General features: G+C 36.3%; 1 protein-coding gene across 1 annotated transcript in view; it reads right to left on the reverse strand.

Moving 5' to 3' along the window:
• The window catches only part of LOC119834276 (lysosomal-trafficking regulator), a gene marked incomplete at its 3' end in the record, with an annotated part of 57779 nt that overhangs the window by 17583 nt on the left and 22146 nt on the right, over positions 1-18050 (reverse strand). Inside the window, exons 10-23 of the mRNA XM_038358612.1 lie at positions 6992-7123; positions 5742-5829; positions 5524-5641; positions 5034-5248; positions 4617-4808; positions 4344-4442; positions 3509-3625; positions 3104-3250; positions 2289-2437; positions 2079-2133; positions 1649-1821; positions 1061-1135; positions 701-818; positions 144-376 (exon numbers count right to left, since the gene is read on the reverse strand). Of these exons, the coding sequence (XP_038214540.1) occupies positions 144-376; positions 701-818; positions 1061-1135; positions 1649-1821; positions 2079-2133; positions 2289-2437; positions 3104-3250; positions 3509-3625; positions 4344-4442; positions 4617-4808; positions 5034-5248; positions 5524-5641; positions 5742-5829; positions 6992-7123 (1911 nt within the window). The remainder of the gene's footprint in view (positions 1-143; positions 377-700; positions 819-1060; positions 1136-1648; positions 1822-2078; positions 2134-2288; positions 2438-3103; positions 3251-3508; positions 3626-4343; positions 4443-4616; positions 4809-5033; positions 5249-5523; positions 5642-5741; positions 5830-6991; positions 7124-18050) is intronic.

Below are 18050 nucleotides of genomic sequence, written 5' to 3' on the forward strand. Positions count from 1 at the left end.
CGTCTGCGCGACATGCCGCAACGTACTCTCTTACTGAACAACACTCAAAACCATTCTCTATTTATTATGATAAGGAAGATTCAGCCTTTACAGTTATTACTACTTCGAAAGTTAAGGTCGCTGTTTGAAGTTTGTAAGTTAACTAGCGACATTCGTAAAAAACACATAAGCAGGTGAGCGGCGAGTGGTTGCGTGCGGCGTACCCTGGCGTAGAGGAAAAGCAGCAGGTCGGGCCCGCCGAGCGAGAGCAGCGCGTTGTGCAGGTTGTGGTTGGCGCGCGGGCGCGGGCGCGGGCGCGCCGCCCACGCGCAGCGCTGCGGCTCCGGCACGCCGCTGCTGCACAGCGCGCGCCCGCCCACCGCGCGGCCCCCGAACACTGCGCACAGTACCACACACTGTATCCTCCTGTCATGTCATCTTCAAAAACTTCCCGGATATGTCTATTTCAATCATCAATAATTTTCTTTCTTTCTTTCAATAACACCTCGATGCGAGCTTTGGTGAAGATTTGTTTTAATATCAGCAAAGTCGACGGCAAACTATGACCGAAAATGATGAGAATACAATCCTTGCAGACATATATAAGAAAGGGTTAATTAATTATTAAATGTCTAAAAATAAAAATATTCTCCTTTCACAACAATTCTATTAAAAAGTATTTATAGACAGATTTTGGTAAAATCTTAAATGATTTCATTACCGGTAGGCGTGGCCACTGGAGGCTGATACAAGTTCATGATGTCCGGCGCATTTGCCGAGAACAGTAGCAGCAAATTGTCGTTGATTTCTCGCAATGTATTGCTCGATATCTCGTACACCTAAACATTAGAAATATTACAACATCTAGGCCGAAATTCGGAAGGCGAAAAAACGACATAGTTATCTGACAACTCCTAAATTTTGATCAATAACTGACGGTGACTCCATTACTTGGGGTGATAATCTGTTGTGTATCATTATTTTTCCATTTCCTGCAGTTTATAAAAAATGTGTATATACTTCATAGGTTGTTATTTTGTAGAAAACAATGAAGTTAATATTTATGGTCATATATTCTTACCTGATCCCAGTCAATATCCATGTCTAAGAGTTCCGGGGTGATGATAGATGGATAGTTCGCGGATTCACAGCGGGGCTGCAAAACACAGTATGTTACACATAGATTGCTATAAAATATTGGCGATAAAAGCATTGAATGAGCAGTTTGTGGGAAAAGTATACAAAATAGAGTTATTAGAAATGAATTAGTTAGTATTGGTTTCTATTGAATAAAATTTATCAGAAACTAGCTGCGCCCCGCGGTTTCACCCGCGTATGTCCGTATCCCGTAGGAATATCGGGATAAAAAGTTGCCTATATTTTATTCCAGTTCTCCAGCTGTGTACGTACCAAATTTCATTGCAATCGGTTCATAGTTTTTGCGTGAAAGAGCAACAAACACACACACACATCCTTACAAACTTTCGCATTTATAATATTAGTAGGAAGTAGGATGAAATTAGTCATTGCGAGGGTGTGCGAGGGGGTGCGAGGGTGTGCGAGGGTGTGCGAGGGTGTGCGTGGGGGTGCGAGGGTGTGCGAGGGTGTGCGAGGGTGTGCGTGGGGGTGTGCGTGGGGGTGTGCGTGGGGGTGCGAGACGGCGGCGCACCTGGCAGGGCGCGTCGGGCCCGTGCGCGGCGAGGTGCAGCGCGGCGGGCGGCGCCAGCACGGGCGCGCGGAACACGCGCACGCTGGAGGCGCGCAGGGCGCCGCGCGCGCCGCCCGCCGCCCGCGCCTCGCCCACCACCACGTTCGTCGGCGTCACCTTGCGCACCAGGATGCCTGCACGGGGACACTCCGTTAGATGCTTGTCCAATTTTATCATTTGTTTCAAATATATTACATCATACAAAAAAAGAATACTGTCTTGGACCCCACACGAGGATCCTGTGTTTTGAAGCACAATTTCTTATATTGTAACGAGTTTAACTTGTGGCAGAGGGAAATTTGCTTTAAATCAATGTTATGCTTATATTTATAGCTATTTTAAGTATAATACTTGTAAATAAGTTTAGATAGGATGAACGACAAAGTTTTACCTTGCAGTGGCAGCGACAAAACTTCACACTCGCGTCCATTTATGTACACCGTGACCTACGACAAAAAAAACAACTTCAGTAAAATATGATTTTCAACATACAAGCTTTTCGCACGCGTCACCTAAAATTTAACAAATCAAACAAACAGGCAACCAGCCGCGGAGCAGAGTACACGCTATGCAATAGGAAAGGCAAGTGGGGGGGCGGCACCTGTATGCAGATGTGGCGGCGGTCGAGCCGCTCGGCCACGTTGAGCGCGAGGCAGGCCCAGCGCGGCGGCAGCGCGCAGCGCGACGTGGCCGCGCTCAGCACGCGGTTCACGTCGTCTTCCGCCCGCGTCAGCTTCACGGTTAGCTCGCCTGCGAGTGTTTTACAATTTTACCACAAATTCTTTATTTATTCAATAATCACGCCAAATAATATTTAGTCCGATTTATACTCATACCTACCTCCCTATCCCAATCTAATTTATGGCGAGTCAAACAATTTGGTACCACAAACATACCTTCGACCACAGATGATGAGCTCTTTTAACGCACACGCAAAAACATGAGAGAGTTCTTAAATTACTTTGGGGATATTTCATAAGATTCCACTTTATTTTGTGAACTAATATACTATGAAATACAGTTATTTAATATATCTTAGCTCAGATTTTCATTGCTTTATACCTTCAGAATGGGAAACAGATCATTGTTGTTAAGTTTATAATGCGTTAGTTAACACGGGAGTTCCACAGGGGTCTATATTAGCTCCCTTTTTGTTTTTAGTATATATATAGTTTACAGAAGTCATTATATTGATTTTTAATACAGACAAACATTATTCAAATATTGCCCGAGTTGAAATTGCTCATTTAGGCATCTAATTGGTTTATTGATTACAATATTAATTCCGAACAATAACTGGTTAATACAGTTACTTTAAATGTTATTTTTGGATGAATCTAGTACAAAAGTGACGAAACAACACGTATCACAGATCCATGCGTCAAAATCGTCAATGACATAAAAATAATCACGTACCATTAGCAGGGTTGACCCAAAGTTCAAAGACGAGAGAATCGTGTCCCACACTGAACACGTGTATGAGGTCGCTGGCGGCACCGTTGGACTCCTTGTGCTTCGCTTTCGGCGGGTCGGGTGGATCGTCCTGCCATTCGACCTTCTCTTCTGCAATTGTAAGTGACAATTATTTTATGTGTGCAACACAAATATCTAAGTTTTTGCAAATATCTTAGATAAAGATCGTTAATACAGCCATAATTTATGATTTGTTAACGATAAATAAGGAAAATAATTTAAAACGGTAAATAGACGTTACACATATTATTCTCCTCTTATAAATGGAAAAATAAAATGTCGTGTATTCCATTGGAACCCCTCTGCATAATAAGCTAGTCTGAGTTAGATTTGGTAAAGATAGGTCACCTTTATGGGGAGTGACGGCGAGCCACATGAGCAGGCCGAAGCCCTGCAGCCAGGGCGCCCAGCCCGCAGTCTCCAGGCTGCACCGCACTGCGCCCACGCTCCATGGCGACACTATACCTAAAAAATATTTTCCATATTTTGTTATCATACAGTAATTTCATGGTTCGATTTACAGCAACCCATTATTTTATTATATTGTGGTTAATATGAAGTAAAGAATTGTAGTGGAAATAAATATTGACGGCGTATCATAAAACTATACTATATAACTGTTCTATAGAGATATATAGTTAAGAAAAAGAATTGTCACCTCAGTATGACCTGAATTGGAATAATGTTGGCGTATAAACCCATACTAGCTGTGACCCGCGGTCGAAACCGCGTAAGTCCGTATCCCGTAGGAATATCGGTATAAAAAGTGCCTATGTGTTATTTCAGTTGTCCAGCTATCTACGAAGCAAATTTCATTGCAATCGGTTCAGTAGTTTTTGCGTGAAAGAGTAACAGACGCACGCATACATATGCATCCATCCTCACAAACTTTCGCATTTATAGTATTATTATTCGCCAATAGATGTCAGGAAGAATCATAATAAATTGGGACTACTCAAACGCAAGTAAGTTTAAGTCGATAAAACACGAATATGACATTTTCTAAAAAAAATTCCTAGCTAGATCGATTTATCGCCCCCGAAACCCCCTATATACTAAATTTCATGAAAATCGTTGGAGCCGATTCCGAGATTCCAATTATATATATATATATATATATATATATACAAGAATTGCTCGTTTAAAGATATAAGATAATATTATAATATACATATATACATACCAGCGCGTCGATGCCTGTAGCGCATGCGTCTCGCGAAAGTTTCCGCCTGCTGATTGACAGCACCGCTTGTCACCTCCTCGTACAAGGGTTCTTCCACTCCTGAAAATTAATATACTTAATAAATATATTGACTTAACGTATACTTAACTTATGACACAAGTGACACAACAATCATAATATCAGTCTCGGAAGGACCAAATCTGTAAGTTGTGTGATAATGGTGTACATAGATACGCTTTCAAGAAACTCATTTCGAAGGTCCATATTCCTCACCAGTGAGATACAGCTGCAGCTCGCAGTCAGGCTGGAAGGGCGTGGGCGCCGCGAGGCGGGACAGCGCGCTCACGAGAGCCCCGAGCGGCGCGTGCTCCTCGCTCGCCAGCCGCAGGATGCCGGCCAGCTCGCACGCCTCCATGCTCTGCGAGCCCAGCTTCACTATCAGCTCGATGATGCTGCGTTGGAGTTCTGAAAACATGCACATTTTACTTATTAGCAACAAATTTCAATGTTTTGTGTTTTTTGATTCTCTTGTTCAGCTTATCCTTCAAGACGGTTGCTGGACATGTGTCCAGAGGCTATAAAAGCGGTCACAGCAACCCGCGCCACGCCGCGCACTCGGCGGAGACTCACCGGCGTGCGTGTGGGTGCTCCTGGCCAGCAGGCGGTGCAGCAGGCGCGGCGGAGACTCACCGGCGTGCGTGTGGGTGCTCCTGGCCAGCAGGCGCGCGGCGGGCGCGTGCGGCGCCAGCAGGCGGTGCAGCAGGCGCGGCGGCGCGGCGCCGCAGCCGAGCCGCGCCACGCAGGCGCGCGCCACGCTGCCGCACACGCGCTCTATCTCCTCGCTGCTAGCCGCATAGCCGACGCCGGTGCCGTCTTTCGCTTTGCTGTCTTCTTCTTCTAGTAATCTGTTGCGAAAAGGTATGATATAACATTATATTTCATTGAATTTTCTACAAACAAGCACTTTTGTAAGGTCGCCAAAAAAATTTGAATTAAATATAATCTTTCATAAGGAACGGAACCTAGTAAGTGTATAAATTAATTTCAACCGTATAAACATTTAGTCGGCTATATACGGTGGCCAAAAACTCCTAAAAAATTATTTCGTGCCTTTTGACTTTAGTCCGGTAAAAATGTTAAGAAATATTACAAGTAATATAGCGAAGTCAATTGAACTCACTTGTCTATTAGCTGCGCAAGTATGTCGACAACGATGACACAGAGCTCTGGGTGCGTCATTTCGCCGTTCCTGTTGTATTCTGGGCATTCTTTGCTGATCGCTTCTATACATTTATCACCTAAAAATGTGACAGTTAAATACTCGAACTGTAAATGTTGTGAACAAAAAATGAAGAAAATATGCCAACAAAACATTAAAAGTAGACAAAATTATCTTACCTGACACGTAGCTAAATATAGAAGAGTCAGAGAGTTTTCGCGATTTGAACATCTTGGTCACTTCTAGTTTTCCCAGCTCTACATCTGCCTACAAATATTTTTTTAATATTATACATATCACAATTTTCTTTAGAAATTCAATTATTACACATTTCAATTATTTTTTTTGATAATTTGACTTTATTGTTGCTGCTTTTAAAGATATTTTCTCTATATATATTTCTATTCACGAAAGTCACAATGTTATCAACATAAGCAAGTGAAAAAACAAGGGAATCGTCCACACAAGTATTAAGTTCTAGGCAAGTCAATTGAATGAAAGCGAAAGTTGCTAGTTGTCTTTTGATGAAATTAAGATAGAGAGTAACCAATTTAATGCCACCTACACAGATAGACCTTTTACGGCCAACAAAATTTAAAAGACTTGCAACTATTAATGAGGGTTTAAAATAAATAATAAAAATATATTAAGTGTAAAATTATAAAGCAATATATACAGATACAACGAACAAAACAAATTATGTTGAAACAGTATTTACAGATTCTCAGTAAGTCTCGATCGATGATATTAAAGCTCTCTTGGCATATTTAGGAAACCATTCAGACTAGCTGAGAGTTGTTGGGACCAGATCATTCATGTTTCTTGTCCGATCCTCGATTTTGTTTTGCTTTCGCCTTTGGAGCTGTGGTATTTAAAGGGCACAGGAAGTCGAGTCATAAGGAAACGTTTGTAATTTGCATAAAAATGTAAACAATATTATTTATCAAAATTTATAACGCGCTCTCCGGCTTTCAGGTTTTAGATAAAGCAATTAACATTCAGCGAAGAGGCATATCGTTGAGACATTCACAGATATTTACAGTTTGAAGAAGGTAAAACAAATGAGACAGAAAATAGCAATAACAAGCCAAAGCGGTTAAGTTTAATTGAAAACAATATATATTGCTGTCTCACTTGCAAACGTTGCAGAGTGTCAACTCCAGAAGAGATTTCTAAGAACACTTTTGGACAGAAATGAGATGGATAATACACATTTAATTCGGATAAAGTACAATTATTCCAGAACTCCGACCGTAACCTATTATACCTGTCTTGATGTTGTTTAAATTGTATTGTGTTGTCTAGAAGATTGGGCTTAGTACCTATAAGACCACCATTTTTGCATGTCTTATTTTTGTAAAATATGTATTTTTTTCTTATTTGTGTACAACAAATCGCTATCATTCGTACATTACTAAATAGTACTCACCTCATATCCGTCGTCTGGTCTCTCGTGGGGCTCACTGAGTTCGCTAGGCTCGAGGTAGGGCCCGCAGAAGCTGTCTTCACTAGATGAGCATTCAGTGGAGCTGCTTGAAGACCCATAAGATAGTGACGGCACCTGGAAGTTGAGGATCAAGTTTTTCAGGAATATGATTCAAAAATTTCTATTATTCAGGAATAATAGAACTTTTTGAGAAAATAACTAAACTCTGTATGCGTACGCGTTATAACCTACAGCCGCAAATCGTGTTAAATGAATGCATAATAAAATCTTAAAATGTATAATTAAAATTACAGTTTCGTAATTTTGTTGATAAAATCAAAACATTATGTTCAGATGCGATATAATTTCATAAATAGCGCCATTTTGTAATTATTACAATTCGTTCAGTGACGTCAAACGTAACATTTAGAATACATATGGGCTTATATTATAAAGATTCAATTCATTGCGTGTTTAGGTTTTTTTTTTCTTTTTAAGATGCTTTTATTAGCTTCACCTGTATGTTCATACGATTTTACGGATTGATTATTGTAACAATTGTAATGGCTGCAACGATTTTAATATTTCAGGATTGTATGTATGTATTTCATATTTTTAAATTCATCCTCAGGTAAATACAAATCATATCAATAGCTTTAAATATGATATTGTCAGAGTGAATTAACTTTAGTATATGTTAAATTATTGCAACTCTGTCTTTTGTTTCTGAATAAATAGCTGAATCCTAATACATATTAACTATAAATATTTCTTACTAGCGGTTCGGCCCGGCTTCGCCCGTGATCCATATATAGCCCATAGCCTTCCTCAATAAATGGGCTATCCAACACTGAAAGAATTTTTCAAATCGGGCCAGTAGTTCCTGAGATTAGTGCGTTCAAACAAACAAGCAAACTCTTCAGTTTTATAATATTAGTATAGATAGTGCGACTTTTTTAATTTTGTAATTATTTAAACATATTAAAACATTTCATTTTCATTCATATTAAAACATCATCATTTTGGTGAAAGTCTAACGCTTAATATCGAAACAATAATGGAAATGTGAAAGAGCAAACGTGCAGCAGTTATCAGAGAGATATAAATTTTATAGGTCCGGGAATGAAACGATGATAAAGATGCAAGAATACGCGACGCGCTCTATGAGAGAAATTATTACGCATCTACATCCGATGATAAAACAACTAATACATAGTGTATTGGCAAACAGATTATTTATAAAATTATATTTATATTAGAGTAAGCGATATGGCATATTACGGGATTGGGTTGACTGTACTTTAAGATATGTTGTTGTTAATTGATAAAACAAAACACACACAATCCTTTAAGAAGAAACTTATAGTATCTATATTGAAAAATCAATCGAGTATTTAAAAAATAACACAAAATTACAAAAATTATATTTCGTACAAATTATGATATACAATAATAAAAAAAATTGAATGATACAAAAACTAATTCTTGCTAATTATTTCTAAAGCATGCCTAATTGGATTCCAACTACATGGACAGACGCCCTGATCAAGGTGGAAGGAAGCTACTGAATGAATAGTTAGCCAGAACTAACAGAGGATATCTACGGCTAACACGACAACGATGGCTAATCCATTAATGTAAAACAACACTGCCATTTGAGTGTCACAAGAAAATCAATTTAACGCATTAACCCGGCAAACAAACTTCAGTTACAACGTGACTCACGGTATGTAACCACCGACTTCATTACAATAACTAGTCCGTCAGTCAAACAGGAAAACATTTAGTAATTGTATAGTATGATACAATTACGTACTATCGGTAATTTTTATACAGCGATCCATTCATAATCTATACAGGTTATAATTCAATGATTCGAATTAATGCAGGAAGAAAATTCTGGAGAATGCGACAGAGGAGGGTAAGGTTTTTCAAGCGAATGTATATACTATCAATATTTGTATATATATATGTTCATCAAACCACTGAATTTTTTTATAACATTTATCAATGAGGTGTCGGTGTTATATTCAGGATCGTAATCATGACAAATGTTATATAAATTAACAAAATGGCGCTTGAAAAATAATAGGAGGTGTGGATTTGTTATTTTTTCCTACCTTAGCAATATCAAATTGCAAACATTGATTGAACATGAAGAGTTATCAGTATGATTTCGTTATTATAATTTCCGAAACCATTCAAAGAAGCAAACCATCAGATCATAAATTAGTTTTTTTACTTTACGTAGCTTTTCATTAATTTTTTTTCGTAGTTTTTGGACCGTAACTTTCCACCAGCTTAATTTATTCCTCCAATCCGGGTTGGTTGGGAGAGATCGCTTATAGCGACAAGATCGCCCTCTACTAAGTCACGTTTCATAAATTAACTTATCTGTACTCATACGTTGTAAATATTGCTGAAAGTACAAACGCATGTGGATAAGTCTACTATTTATTTCCAAATCGTGTAAAAAAGCTTCAGCTTCTATTCGTCGATGGACAATCTTGTTTCGCTATCCGGTTTCGTACTAGGGTTAGGATTAAAATTGACATTATGTGGCCTTGGCGTTACGGTACCGTTGTATTTCGCATATCTACTTTAATCACAATATAGAGAAAATACTTTTGGTTCAATCTTATTATATATTATTATTTGGTTTAATCTTTTTAGAGTGAACAGGTACCTCCTAGGGAAGCGCGCTCCATCTTAGACTACATCTACGCTTACCAGCAGGCGAGATGGTAGTCAAGCGCTTCCCTATCCCACAATAAAAAAGAAAAAAATCTATGAAATGTGATTTATTTTAAAGCACTTTAATTTCATTCCCATTTCATTTTGAAGCCAAAAAGCCTATAGTTTCAGTTAATAACTTTCACAATGAATAGTCAAAGCTTAATAGTAATAATATAATAAATACTCGTGTTTGAAATTTTCTCGCGTAGTGTTTTAAATGCAAATTAAACGGTTTAAAACGTTCTCATAAAAATTCCATTCAAATTTAGAACACGCCTTTGCATTTCGAAGCCGGTAAAATTATATATCATAGTCGCATACCTGAGTAATTACAAATTATATAAATGAACCGGTTTACAGGGGAATAAAAAGAATATGTCTTTATTAAGTGACGCGTAATCCTTTGGTATCCTCAATCAGCTTCACCTATAAGCACATTATATAGATATAATCCAATAAATGGAGTCAGCTCGCTGTAACCTTTGCTCTTATATTAACAAAGTGTATACCTTGCATCACGTGACTTCTTCATATTATAAATTATGCGGCTTCATCGCTGACGTCTTTTATTAATTTATAAAATCCGTAATAATATTAGAACCTTGTTACCTAGATAACTTGTGCTTGGATAAAAAATATTTATTAATTATCCTCTTGATACAGTTGAAATTCTCCAATTTATTATGATTTTACATCGTTATACAAGATGTTTACTCCAAACATTATGCTATTTGTGTGATATATTCAGAGTTTGATCCATGAAACATGTTTGTTTATATATTACTTTCGTTGTTTCGTTAGCCATAATTGCTTTAAACTTAATTATAAAGCTGCTTTCCGAACCTCTGGTAAACGTTAAGATTATATAATTTTTAGTTATATAGCATTGAAATGCTTTATAAATGAGAAATTTTGAAAGAATAGAAAAAATTTGATCACGAGGCAGGATACGAACCTGCGTTTCTTGCCTAACCGTAGCAACGCCTAGCCTCTCGGCCATCCGTGATCCTCATTAGGATCGCAGAAACGCAGGTTCGTATCCTGCCTCGTGATCAAATTTTTTCTATTCTTTCAAAATTTCTCGTTAAGATTATGTTACGACAATTCAAAAGTTTTTCTTGAAGAAGTCTAATTGATTAAATAATTGTTTGTTCGAAGCCAAGACTAAAAAAAACTGAGTTTCATAAAAGTGTAGTTTATAGAACTGTTGTTATTTTTGTCAATATGGGCGGAAAAACAATGAAAAAGCAAGTAAATGCGGAAAGAAACTGTTCCCATCTATGGCCGACGAAGTTGCGTGGCGCAGCTAGCATAAAACTAACGCCATTGTATGCACTCTATCCAATAAGTATCACTAAAGCATCCCTATACACATTGTGGATTTATTGTACAGTATCGCGGTATAAGCCGCACCGTCACGCGACGCCACGTGCCCCCGCGGGTGTCGGGTTGCGCAAGCGCTGTGGTCGCCAACCGCAGTCCTGCGCGACACCCGTACAATCAATGGGGCTAAGGGCGTTATGGTTTCATGAAATATGATGTACAGGCAGATATTTTATTAGTGTGCAGAAAGGTAGGTTATGCTTACTTATGAGATAGCTGCCTTTAAAAAAGGGAACAGAAATGAGCTTATAAATGATATAAAAACTGCACAGTGCAGTGATAAGGAATGAAGTGTGAATAAAATCTGTTCGTTTAAAATTAGTTAAATTTGAGTTTTAAAAATTCGATTTCATACAACATACACACATACAAACAAACAGGTGAAGCTAATAAAAGCGTGCTAATTAATAACAGGTAGACTATTTTAATGAAGCTATAAGGGTCAGCTATACTTAATAGAAGTCACCAGTTATAATATATGTGCATAATTAGATGAAATATATTTACGAGGACTGATCATAATCTATCTAATGTCCCTATAATATTACAAATAGTTTATTATAAAAGCAAGCCACGCCCTCTCTATATACGTGTTATTGCACAAGGTTTGTCCATGTTTCATAGAAGCTATTAAAATTGCTAAAGTTTTATGGGTGAATCTATAGTTCTTATATTATTGAGGCGATTGCATATTCACATGGAAAAAAGCGTCTAGTAAATATGACGGTATTAGTGATGGAGTATTTTTATTGCATCTAAGTACGATTGGAATTTAACAATGCGCGGGGAAATCTTTCAATGTGTATCCGTGTGTATAAAAAACGCTATTGTCATTAGTAACAATATTTAGGGATAAAAAAAAACATAAGTGCAAATGTACAAATATTGACAAATTGATATATTTTTGAAATATTTACATTTCAAATGTTTAAGCGAAGTTAAATAACGAAGGAAGTTCTAAGTTCAACTACTTTTTGGATTAATTACACGATAAATTAATAAATAAATAAATAAATAAATACACAGCTCCTTTTTTATCCGATTCTAATTGTTTTTGGGACGTCTGTGACCTTTTTTATTTTTATAAAAAAGTATTATATACAGAATTAAATTTAATTCCGTTCAATACAACACATTGTTTTTCTAAAAGAATGAATGGTTCAGTAAATCAGAATATATTATTTTTTTTTTTTATATTGCGTAACAATTGAAGTGACCCACGTGGTCATCACAGCCTTGCAAGCGAGTACCTACCGCCTACCTGCCTGCGCCCGCGTGCGTTCGAGCAAGTGATTTTATAACATATTTATCACGAAGTGTTTAATTGAACACTAGAAATCTATATTAATTTATTTAATTAACGTCAAATCGTATTTGACAGAATAAATCTTAATTAGTGCTTTAATTGTTTATAAAACTATTGTTTTAATTTTATGCTTAGAAACCGTATTTGCTACAGTTTGTTAACTTTTTAATTCTTACTAATATATTACTATATTTCGCATTTATATGCGAACGAAATAACATTGTTTATCTTTCACATCACAAAGGAGTGATTTTATGGTATGATTTTTGTGCCTCTAGATAGTTAGGAGGTTGGAGTCTAGAAGCCGGGCTAAACATTTCACTTCTATGGGAATTTCCTTTAAATTTATTGAAAATTAGCATAATATCAAATAATAAACAAATCATTTTGAACATGTATGTATGCAAATAAATTTATCGGATTGTGAATAAAAAAACAATATTTCTTGTTTACAAAAAAGGTCATGGACGCCCGAGGGGAAAGAGACATCAATCCAGATTCTAAAATGACAACAAATCCCTATTAAAAACAAAAAGCATCACGTAATAAAGTTACCAAACCATGAAAAAGATAGCCGATTTGAAACCTAATCGCGACGTTTTTTAATCAACACCGAATAGTAGTTGAAACTTGTAAACAGAGTAGTTTTACACTACAACACACCTTCAATATGCGTGAAATTAAGCAATCGTTAAATAAAACCGACGATAAATCATAATTAGGTATATATTAGATTTAAAAAACATCGCATGCGTGCGTGTCGTAAGGTCGTACCGAATAAAACGAACGTGTAACATCGTATCGTGTCCGTAAGGTCACGAACATAGCGAGGTTTCTGTTCATTGTTTACAGCTAACTATTAATTATTTCAATTAACGTATAATGTTATCGATTGTAACTAGCAGTGAAACGAGAGATAAAACTTCCTTTTGTGTATGTTATCAGTCTTAAATATGTATATTTCTTAAAATTTGGTATAACTTCTTAACTGTCTGTACTCCAAAATCGACGCACAGATTACTAAATAGTAACTACATGTCAAGTAAAATATATATATTTTTTTTTATTTCTTTTTTTATTATTCTTATTCGGTTCACAAATTGGAATTGAGACATAAATTACATTATTGTCTTGATAATCGTGTTATCCAAAAACCCAGTGAAATAATGAAAAAAAGTTAGTTATTGTAGATATTTTTACTGGTTATAATTGAAATTCATTTCAATATGGTATTAAAATTATAAAAAAAAAGAATGTTTTAATCTCCTGATAACTACATACTATACACGTCTACAGGATTGCGGCCATTACCATTATTTTGTAGATTACTTGTACAAAATGCCGAAATTTGAGTATGCCACGGTTCAAACGCCCTAACAAATCACCTGTGGCACACTTTACGTTTATGTAAGTGAAAAATGCTTATATTTATTTAAATAATATATTTAATCGAAAAAGAACATTACACACGCAACCATGGGACACACACACACACACACACACACACACACAGAGGTACATACTTTTGTTATGGTTATGCTAGAATTTGGCCACAGCGCAACCACTAGCACACTGATTATTCAATGATAAATAATGGAGTGCCAATATACAAGATTCTAAAGAAATTTCAGTTACCTCGTATAAATTATGCCAGCTATTTATTCATTAGAATCGGTTCAGTAGCTACATAAATAATAATTAGTAGACTGTACGTATAGATGCAAGTATAGGTTTTAATTTAAACTTAGCTTCACTATACGTTTGAGAATTATTTGATAATTGTTCACTGAATTTTAATTACCTGACTTTCATAAAGCCATTCTGGATAACTTCCAGACATGTTAGGTGAAAAACTATAAAACGTCTTCTATTATAGTGTGGCAATTACATTGAGTTATCCAATCCATGCGTTATGCATCCAAAAAGACTCATTTCTACCGTAATATTCAATTCAATATCATTAAATATCAAAAAGTTGGGTCGCAAGGTATCATCTAACGATCTAAGTATGATTAGCCCAGTTCCGTAGATTGTTATACGTATATTACTTCATAATATTCGACCTCAAACGCCTTCTAATTATGTGTAGTAGTTTTCCTTTTAAGTGTTTAGGTATATCTTGTTTTAGTTTGCTTCGGTTCGCCCACTGAATACATTAGAAAACGACTGCTATGATTCAATCCTTAATATCTTTTATTGTGGGAGTCGAGCACGCTTCGGCGCGAATTGGGCCAGCTTGCACCGGGGAAGTACCACACCCTCACAGAAAACCGGCGTGAAATAGTGGCAAGCCACTGTGTTTCGTACGGTGAGTGGGGGAGCCGGAGGCCCGTTTCCTTTTCCTCACCCGTCCTAGTCCATTCCTTCTTTCCAGTTGTTAATCCTTTCCTTTCCCTTACCCCATAAAAGCGGGCAGCGCATTCACGGAGGTACTACCTTTGCGAATGTTTATGGGCGATGGTGATCGCTTACCATCAGGCGAACCACCAGCTCAGATGCCCGCTATGACATAAAAAAAAAATACCTACATAATATAATTTCGAAATTGGTAAATTCATATCCAATTTCAAACTAGTACGGACGGACGAAAAAGAATTGCTTAAAGAGGTTCTTATGAATTTAACTAGATAAAGATCAGACCTTGAAGAATTCCATACATTTTACATGTATTTTTGTTTATTTATATGAATGCAAGCAAAACTTGAATATGTAACAGTTCATTTGTATAAGAAAAGGCTGTTACGAAATAGGGCATTTGAATTAAAAAAAGGTGGGTTTCAGAAAAGAGCTGTAGCTTTTTGAACCCTTCTAGCTTCTTCCCGGCTTCTTTACGCTGTAGGGTATTGGCGTATTTAATGTAAGGTATAACTGTTTTTATATAACATGTTTACAGATTTTATTAGCTAGGTTAATACATAATTAACCTGTTATAAGGATTAGCAATCCTATAAATTACATTTTATTTGTACAAAGGTACGTAACAATTGCAACGAATACATTTTGAAAAGCCGCATTCGGTATTTGCAATTATTTTGTGTATCAATAGAATTAGTAGCTTTCTAGATATTCCGAAGATTTTCCCACATAGTTCCCGTTCCCGCGGGTTTTTAGGGGTAATAAGTAGACATAGGAATGTGTTGAGTCTAAAACTAGCTCTGTACCAAACTTCGTCCAAATCGGTTCAATAGTTAAGGCGTAAAGAGACGACGAAGAAAGAGAGAGAAGATAAATACCACTATGTAGGTATATCTATTCCTAAGTTTTCCTGTTTCATCTGAAATAATTATGAATCATACGTATAATACAAACAAACAATAAATAAGCAATATTAACCCAAAATCCATAAAGGAAGTGAAAAACAAGTTAAATTATAAGATAACGGGCAGTCGCCGGCGGTCGGACCGGTCTAGCCGAGTTCCACCAACGCGTCACTCATTCGACCATTTTTTTGGCTTGAATCTTTTTAGAACCATCTAGTGATTAGATAAATTATAACTCAAACATTTAACAGCTTGACCCGTCTAAATTCCAGGACGAGAACATTATATTTGAAATGTTAGGTATCAAACATACCAATGCAATATGCAAATCTCTGAAGTTTGGCGCAGTTGGTAGTAATGCTACAATAGCTTAACCCCTACATGGTCAAACTTAATGTCACAAATATTTATAACATTTATAAAAGGAGATAAAAAATCTAAAAAACACAATAAACTTTCAAAGTAAACGCAAGAAAATTATGGATTATTCCTTGATAAGTGATAAGATAAATTGATTAAAGTGGGTCAAAATCGAGTCTTAAGGAGTTATTTAGATGCAAACAGAAGAAGCTAATAAAAACGTGTTAAAAAGGCAAACCAAACCTCAAAAGCAATAAAAAAACCTCGCATATGACCTAATGTAAAATGGCAACGTTAGGAATTTTTATTCTAAAAACTTATTTAAGTTTTATTGCCAAACTACGTTTTAAACAAACCTGTTTTGTATAGGCGACATCCTTCTTGTTGTTTATTTTGTTTGTTTCGCACAAATCTGTGATGTTGGAACATGCTGTTGAGACAGTTTCGTCTATACAACTTTTTTGGTAGAAAAATCGTTCCGAGAGCCGTTTTTCTCTAGCAACGGGAAATGACTGTTATTAAATAACCCGATCTTTTAAAATTAAAATTAATTTTAAGCTATAATGTACGATTATTAATTAATCAATTATTTGTGCTGGCGACAATATATGCAAAGATTTGTTAAACGATTAGCTAATTCTTATTTCTTAGTTACTGTGGGAAAAGAATAACATATTTATTATTGCGAATTTAAAATACATAGAGTATTTAAGGGTCAAATAGCAGGTATTTCGGCAACAATTTCAATCATTACGTAATGAACAACATGTTATGTAAAGGTCCTTGACATTTCAATCCTAAGCCAGCTTCTTAGTCGTGGATTAGAAAAAGAAAGTTGCAATTTGCACCTTGATTGGATATAAATTAAGGTCAGGACTTGTGTCCGTAATCGGCTTCCTGCAGGAGCAGTATCGCATTAACTGAACTGCTTGCTTTGTTAGGAAGTGTCTGGATGACGTTTTCGGAATACCGTCGAGTTCACCGACTTACAGAGATTCCAATGCAAGCAATGAAGAAATGAAAGATTTACATTCCTATATAATATAAGTGTAATCAAAGTAACAGTGATCATACTCGATACAGTAACAAAACCAGAATGCCTATTCATTAAAATGTTTCACTTATGAGAAATTTTAATGTCAACAATCGTTCGACATCGTATAAATAATGAATGAAATAATAACGGATACGATTAAACAAGTTTGATTGATCTATCTTTTGCTCTCTATAATAAATGTGGAAAACATTATAAAAATTGTCGTCGAGGGAAATACAATATCCATGACACAAGATGTGTCCAATATTCTCTAGTGCGTTTTCTTTTATCTTCTATAGAATAACTATATCGATTCAAGTCTTATGATGAGCCAAATGACTCGCCGTAATGAGCCAATCGAAGGAAGATGATTCTGACAGATATTCAATCGGTTCGGAGTGGCAATCGGGACGAATTAGTCTACCTCTCCGGAAGATACACCTTCCGACACACTGCTATGTGGGGAAAGTTTAGAGACTTAGCAATTTTTTATTCAGATTATGATGGGGCTTTTTAGAGGACTTAAATTTGCATTTGAATAATTTTACAAAGACATATGAAAGTGGTTCGGAAATATCTATCTTGTTTCCAAGCGAAAGGTGAAGATATAGCGAAATCTAGTTTCAACTTAATAACATGTTATTTGTATGTTCAAGATAAGTATTTAAAGCCCGTGCGAACGGTATAACCTTAAGTATCCAGGCTTAGTTTACAGTGGAACAATTTAGTATACACGTGTATACCACAAAAAAACTGTTTTATTCTTACGTTGGCTAGACCAAATAAATCGCAAAAATGGATATTATACCAATATTTTAATATGCGTACGAAAATGTTTGTTCGTTAATAGTTTTTTTATAATACAAACCATATCTTACGTAACAATATGTAATTTACTTTTTAATACACGACACACGCGCAATAAAAAGCTGTAGGCCCATGTATGGTCTCTGACATTGACAAAGGAAAAATAGACGCAGA

The sequence above is a fragment of the Zerene cesonia genome, chromosome 19, assembly GCF_012273895.1.
Source record: "Zerene cesonia ecotype Mississippi chromosome 19, Zerene_cesonia_1.1, whole genome shotgun sequence".
In the NCBI taxonomy this organism is placed as follows: domain Eukaryota; kingdom Metazoa; phylum Arthropoda; class Insecta; order Lepidoptera; family Pieridae; genus Zerene; species Zerene cesonia.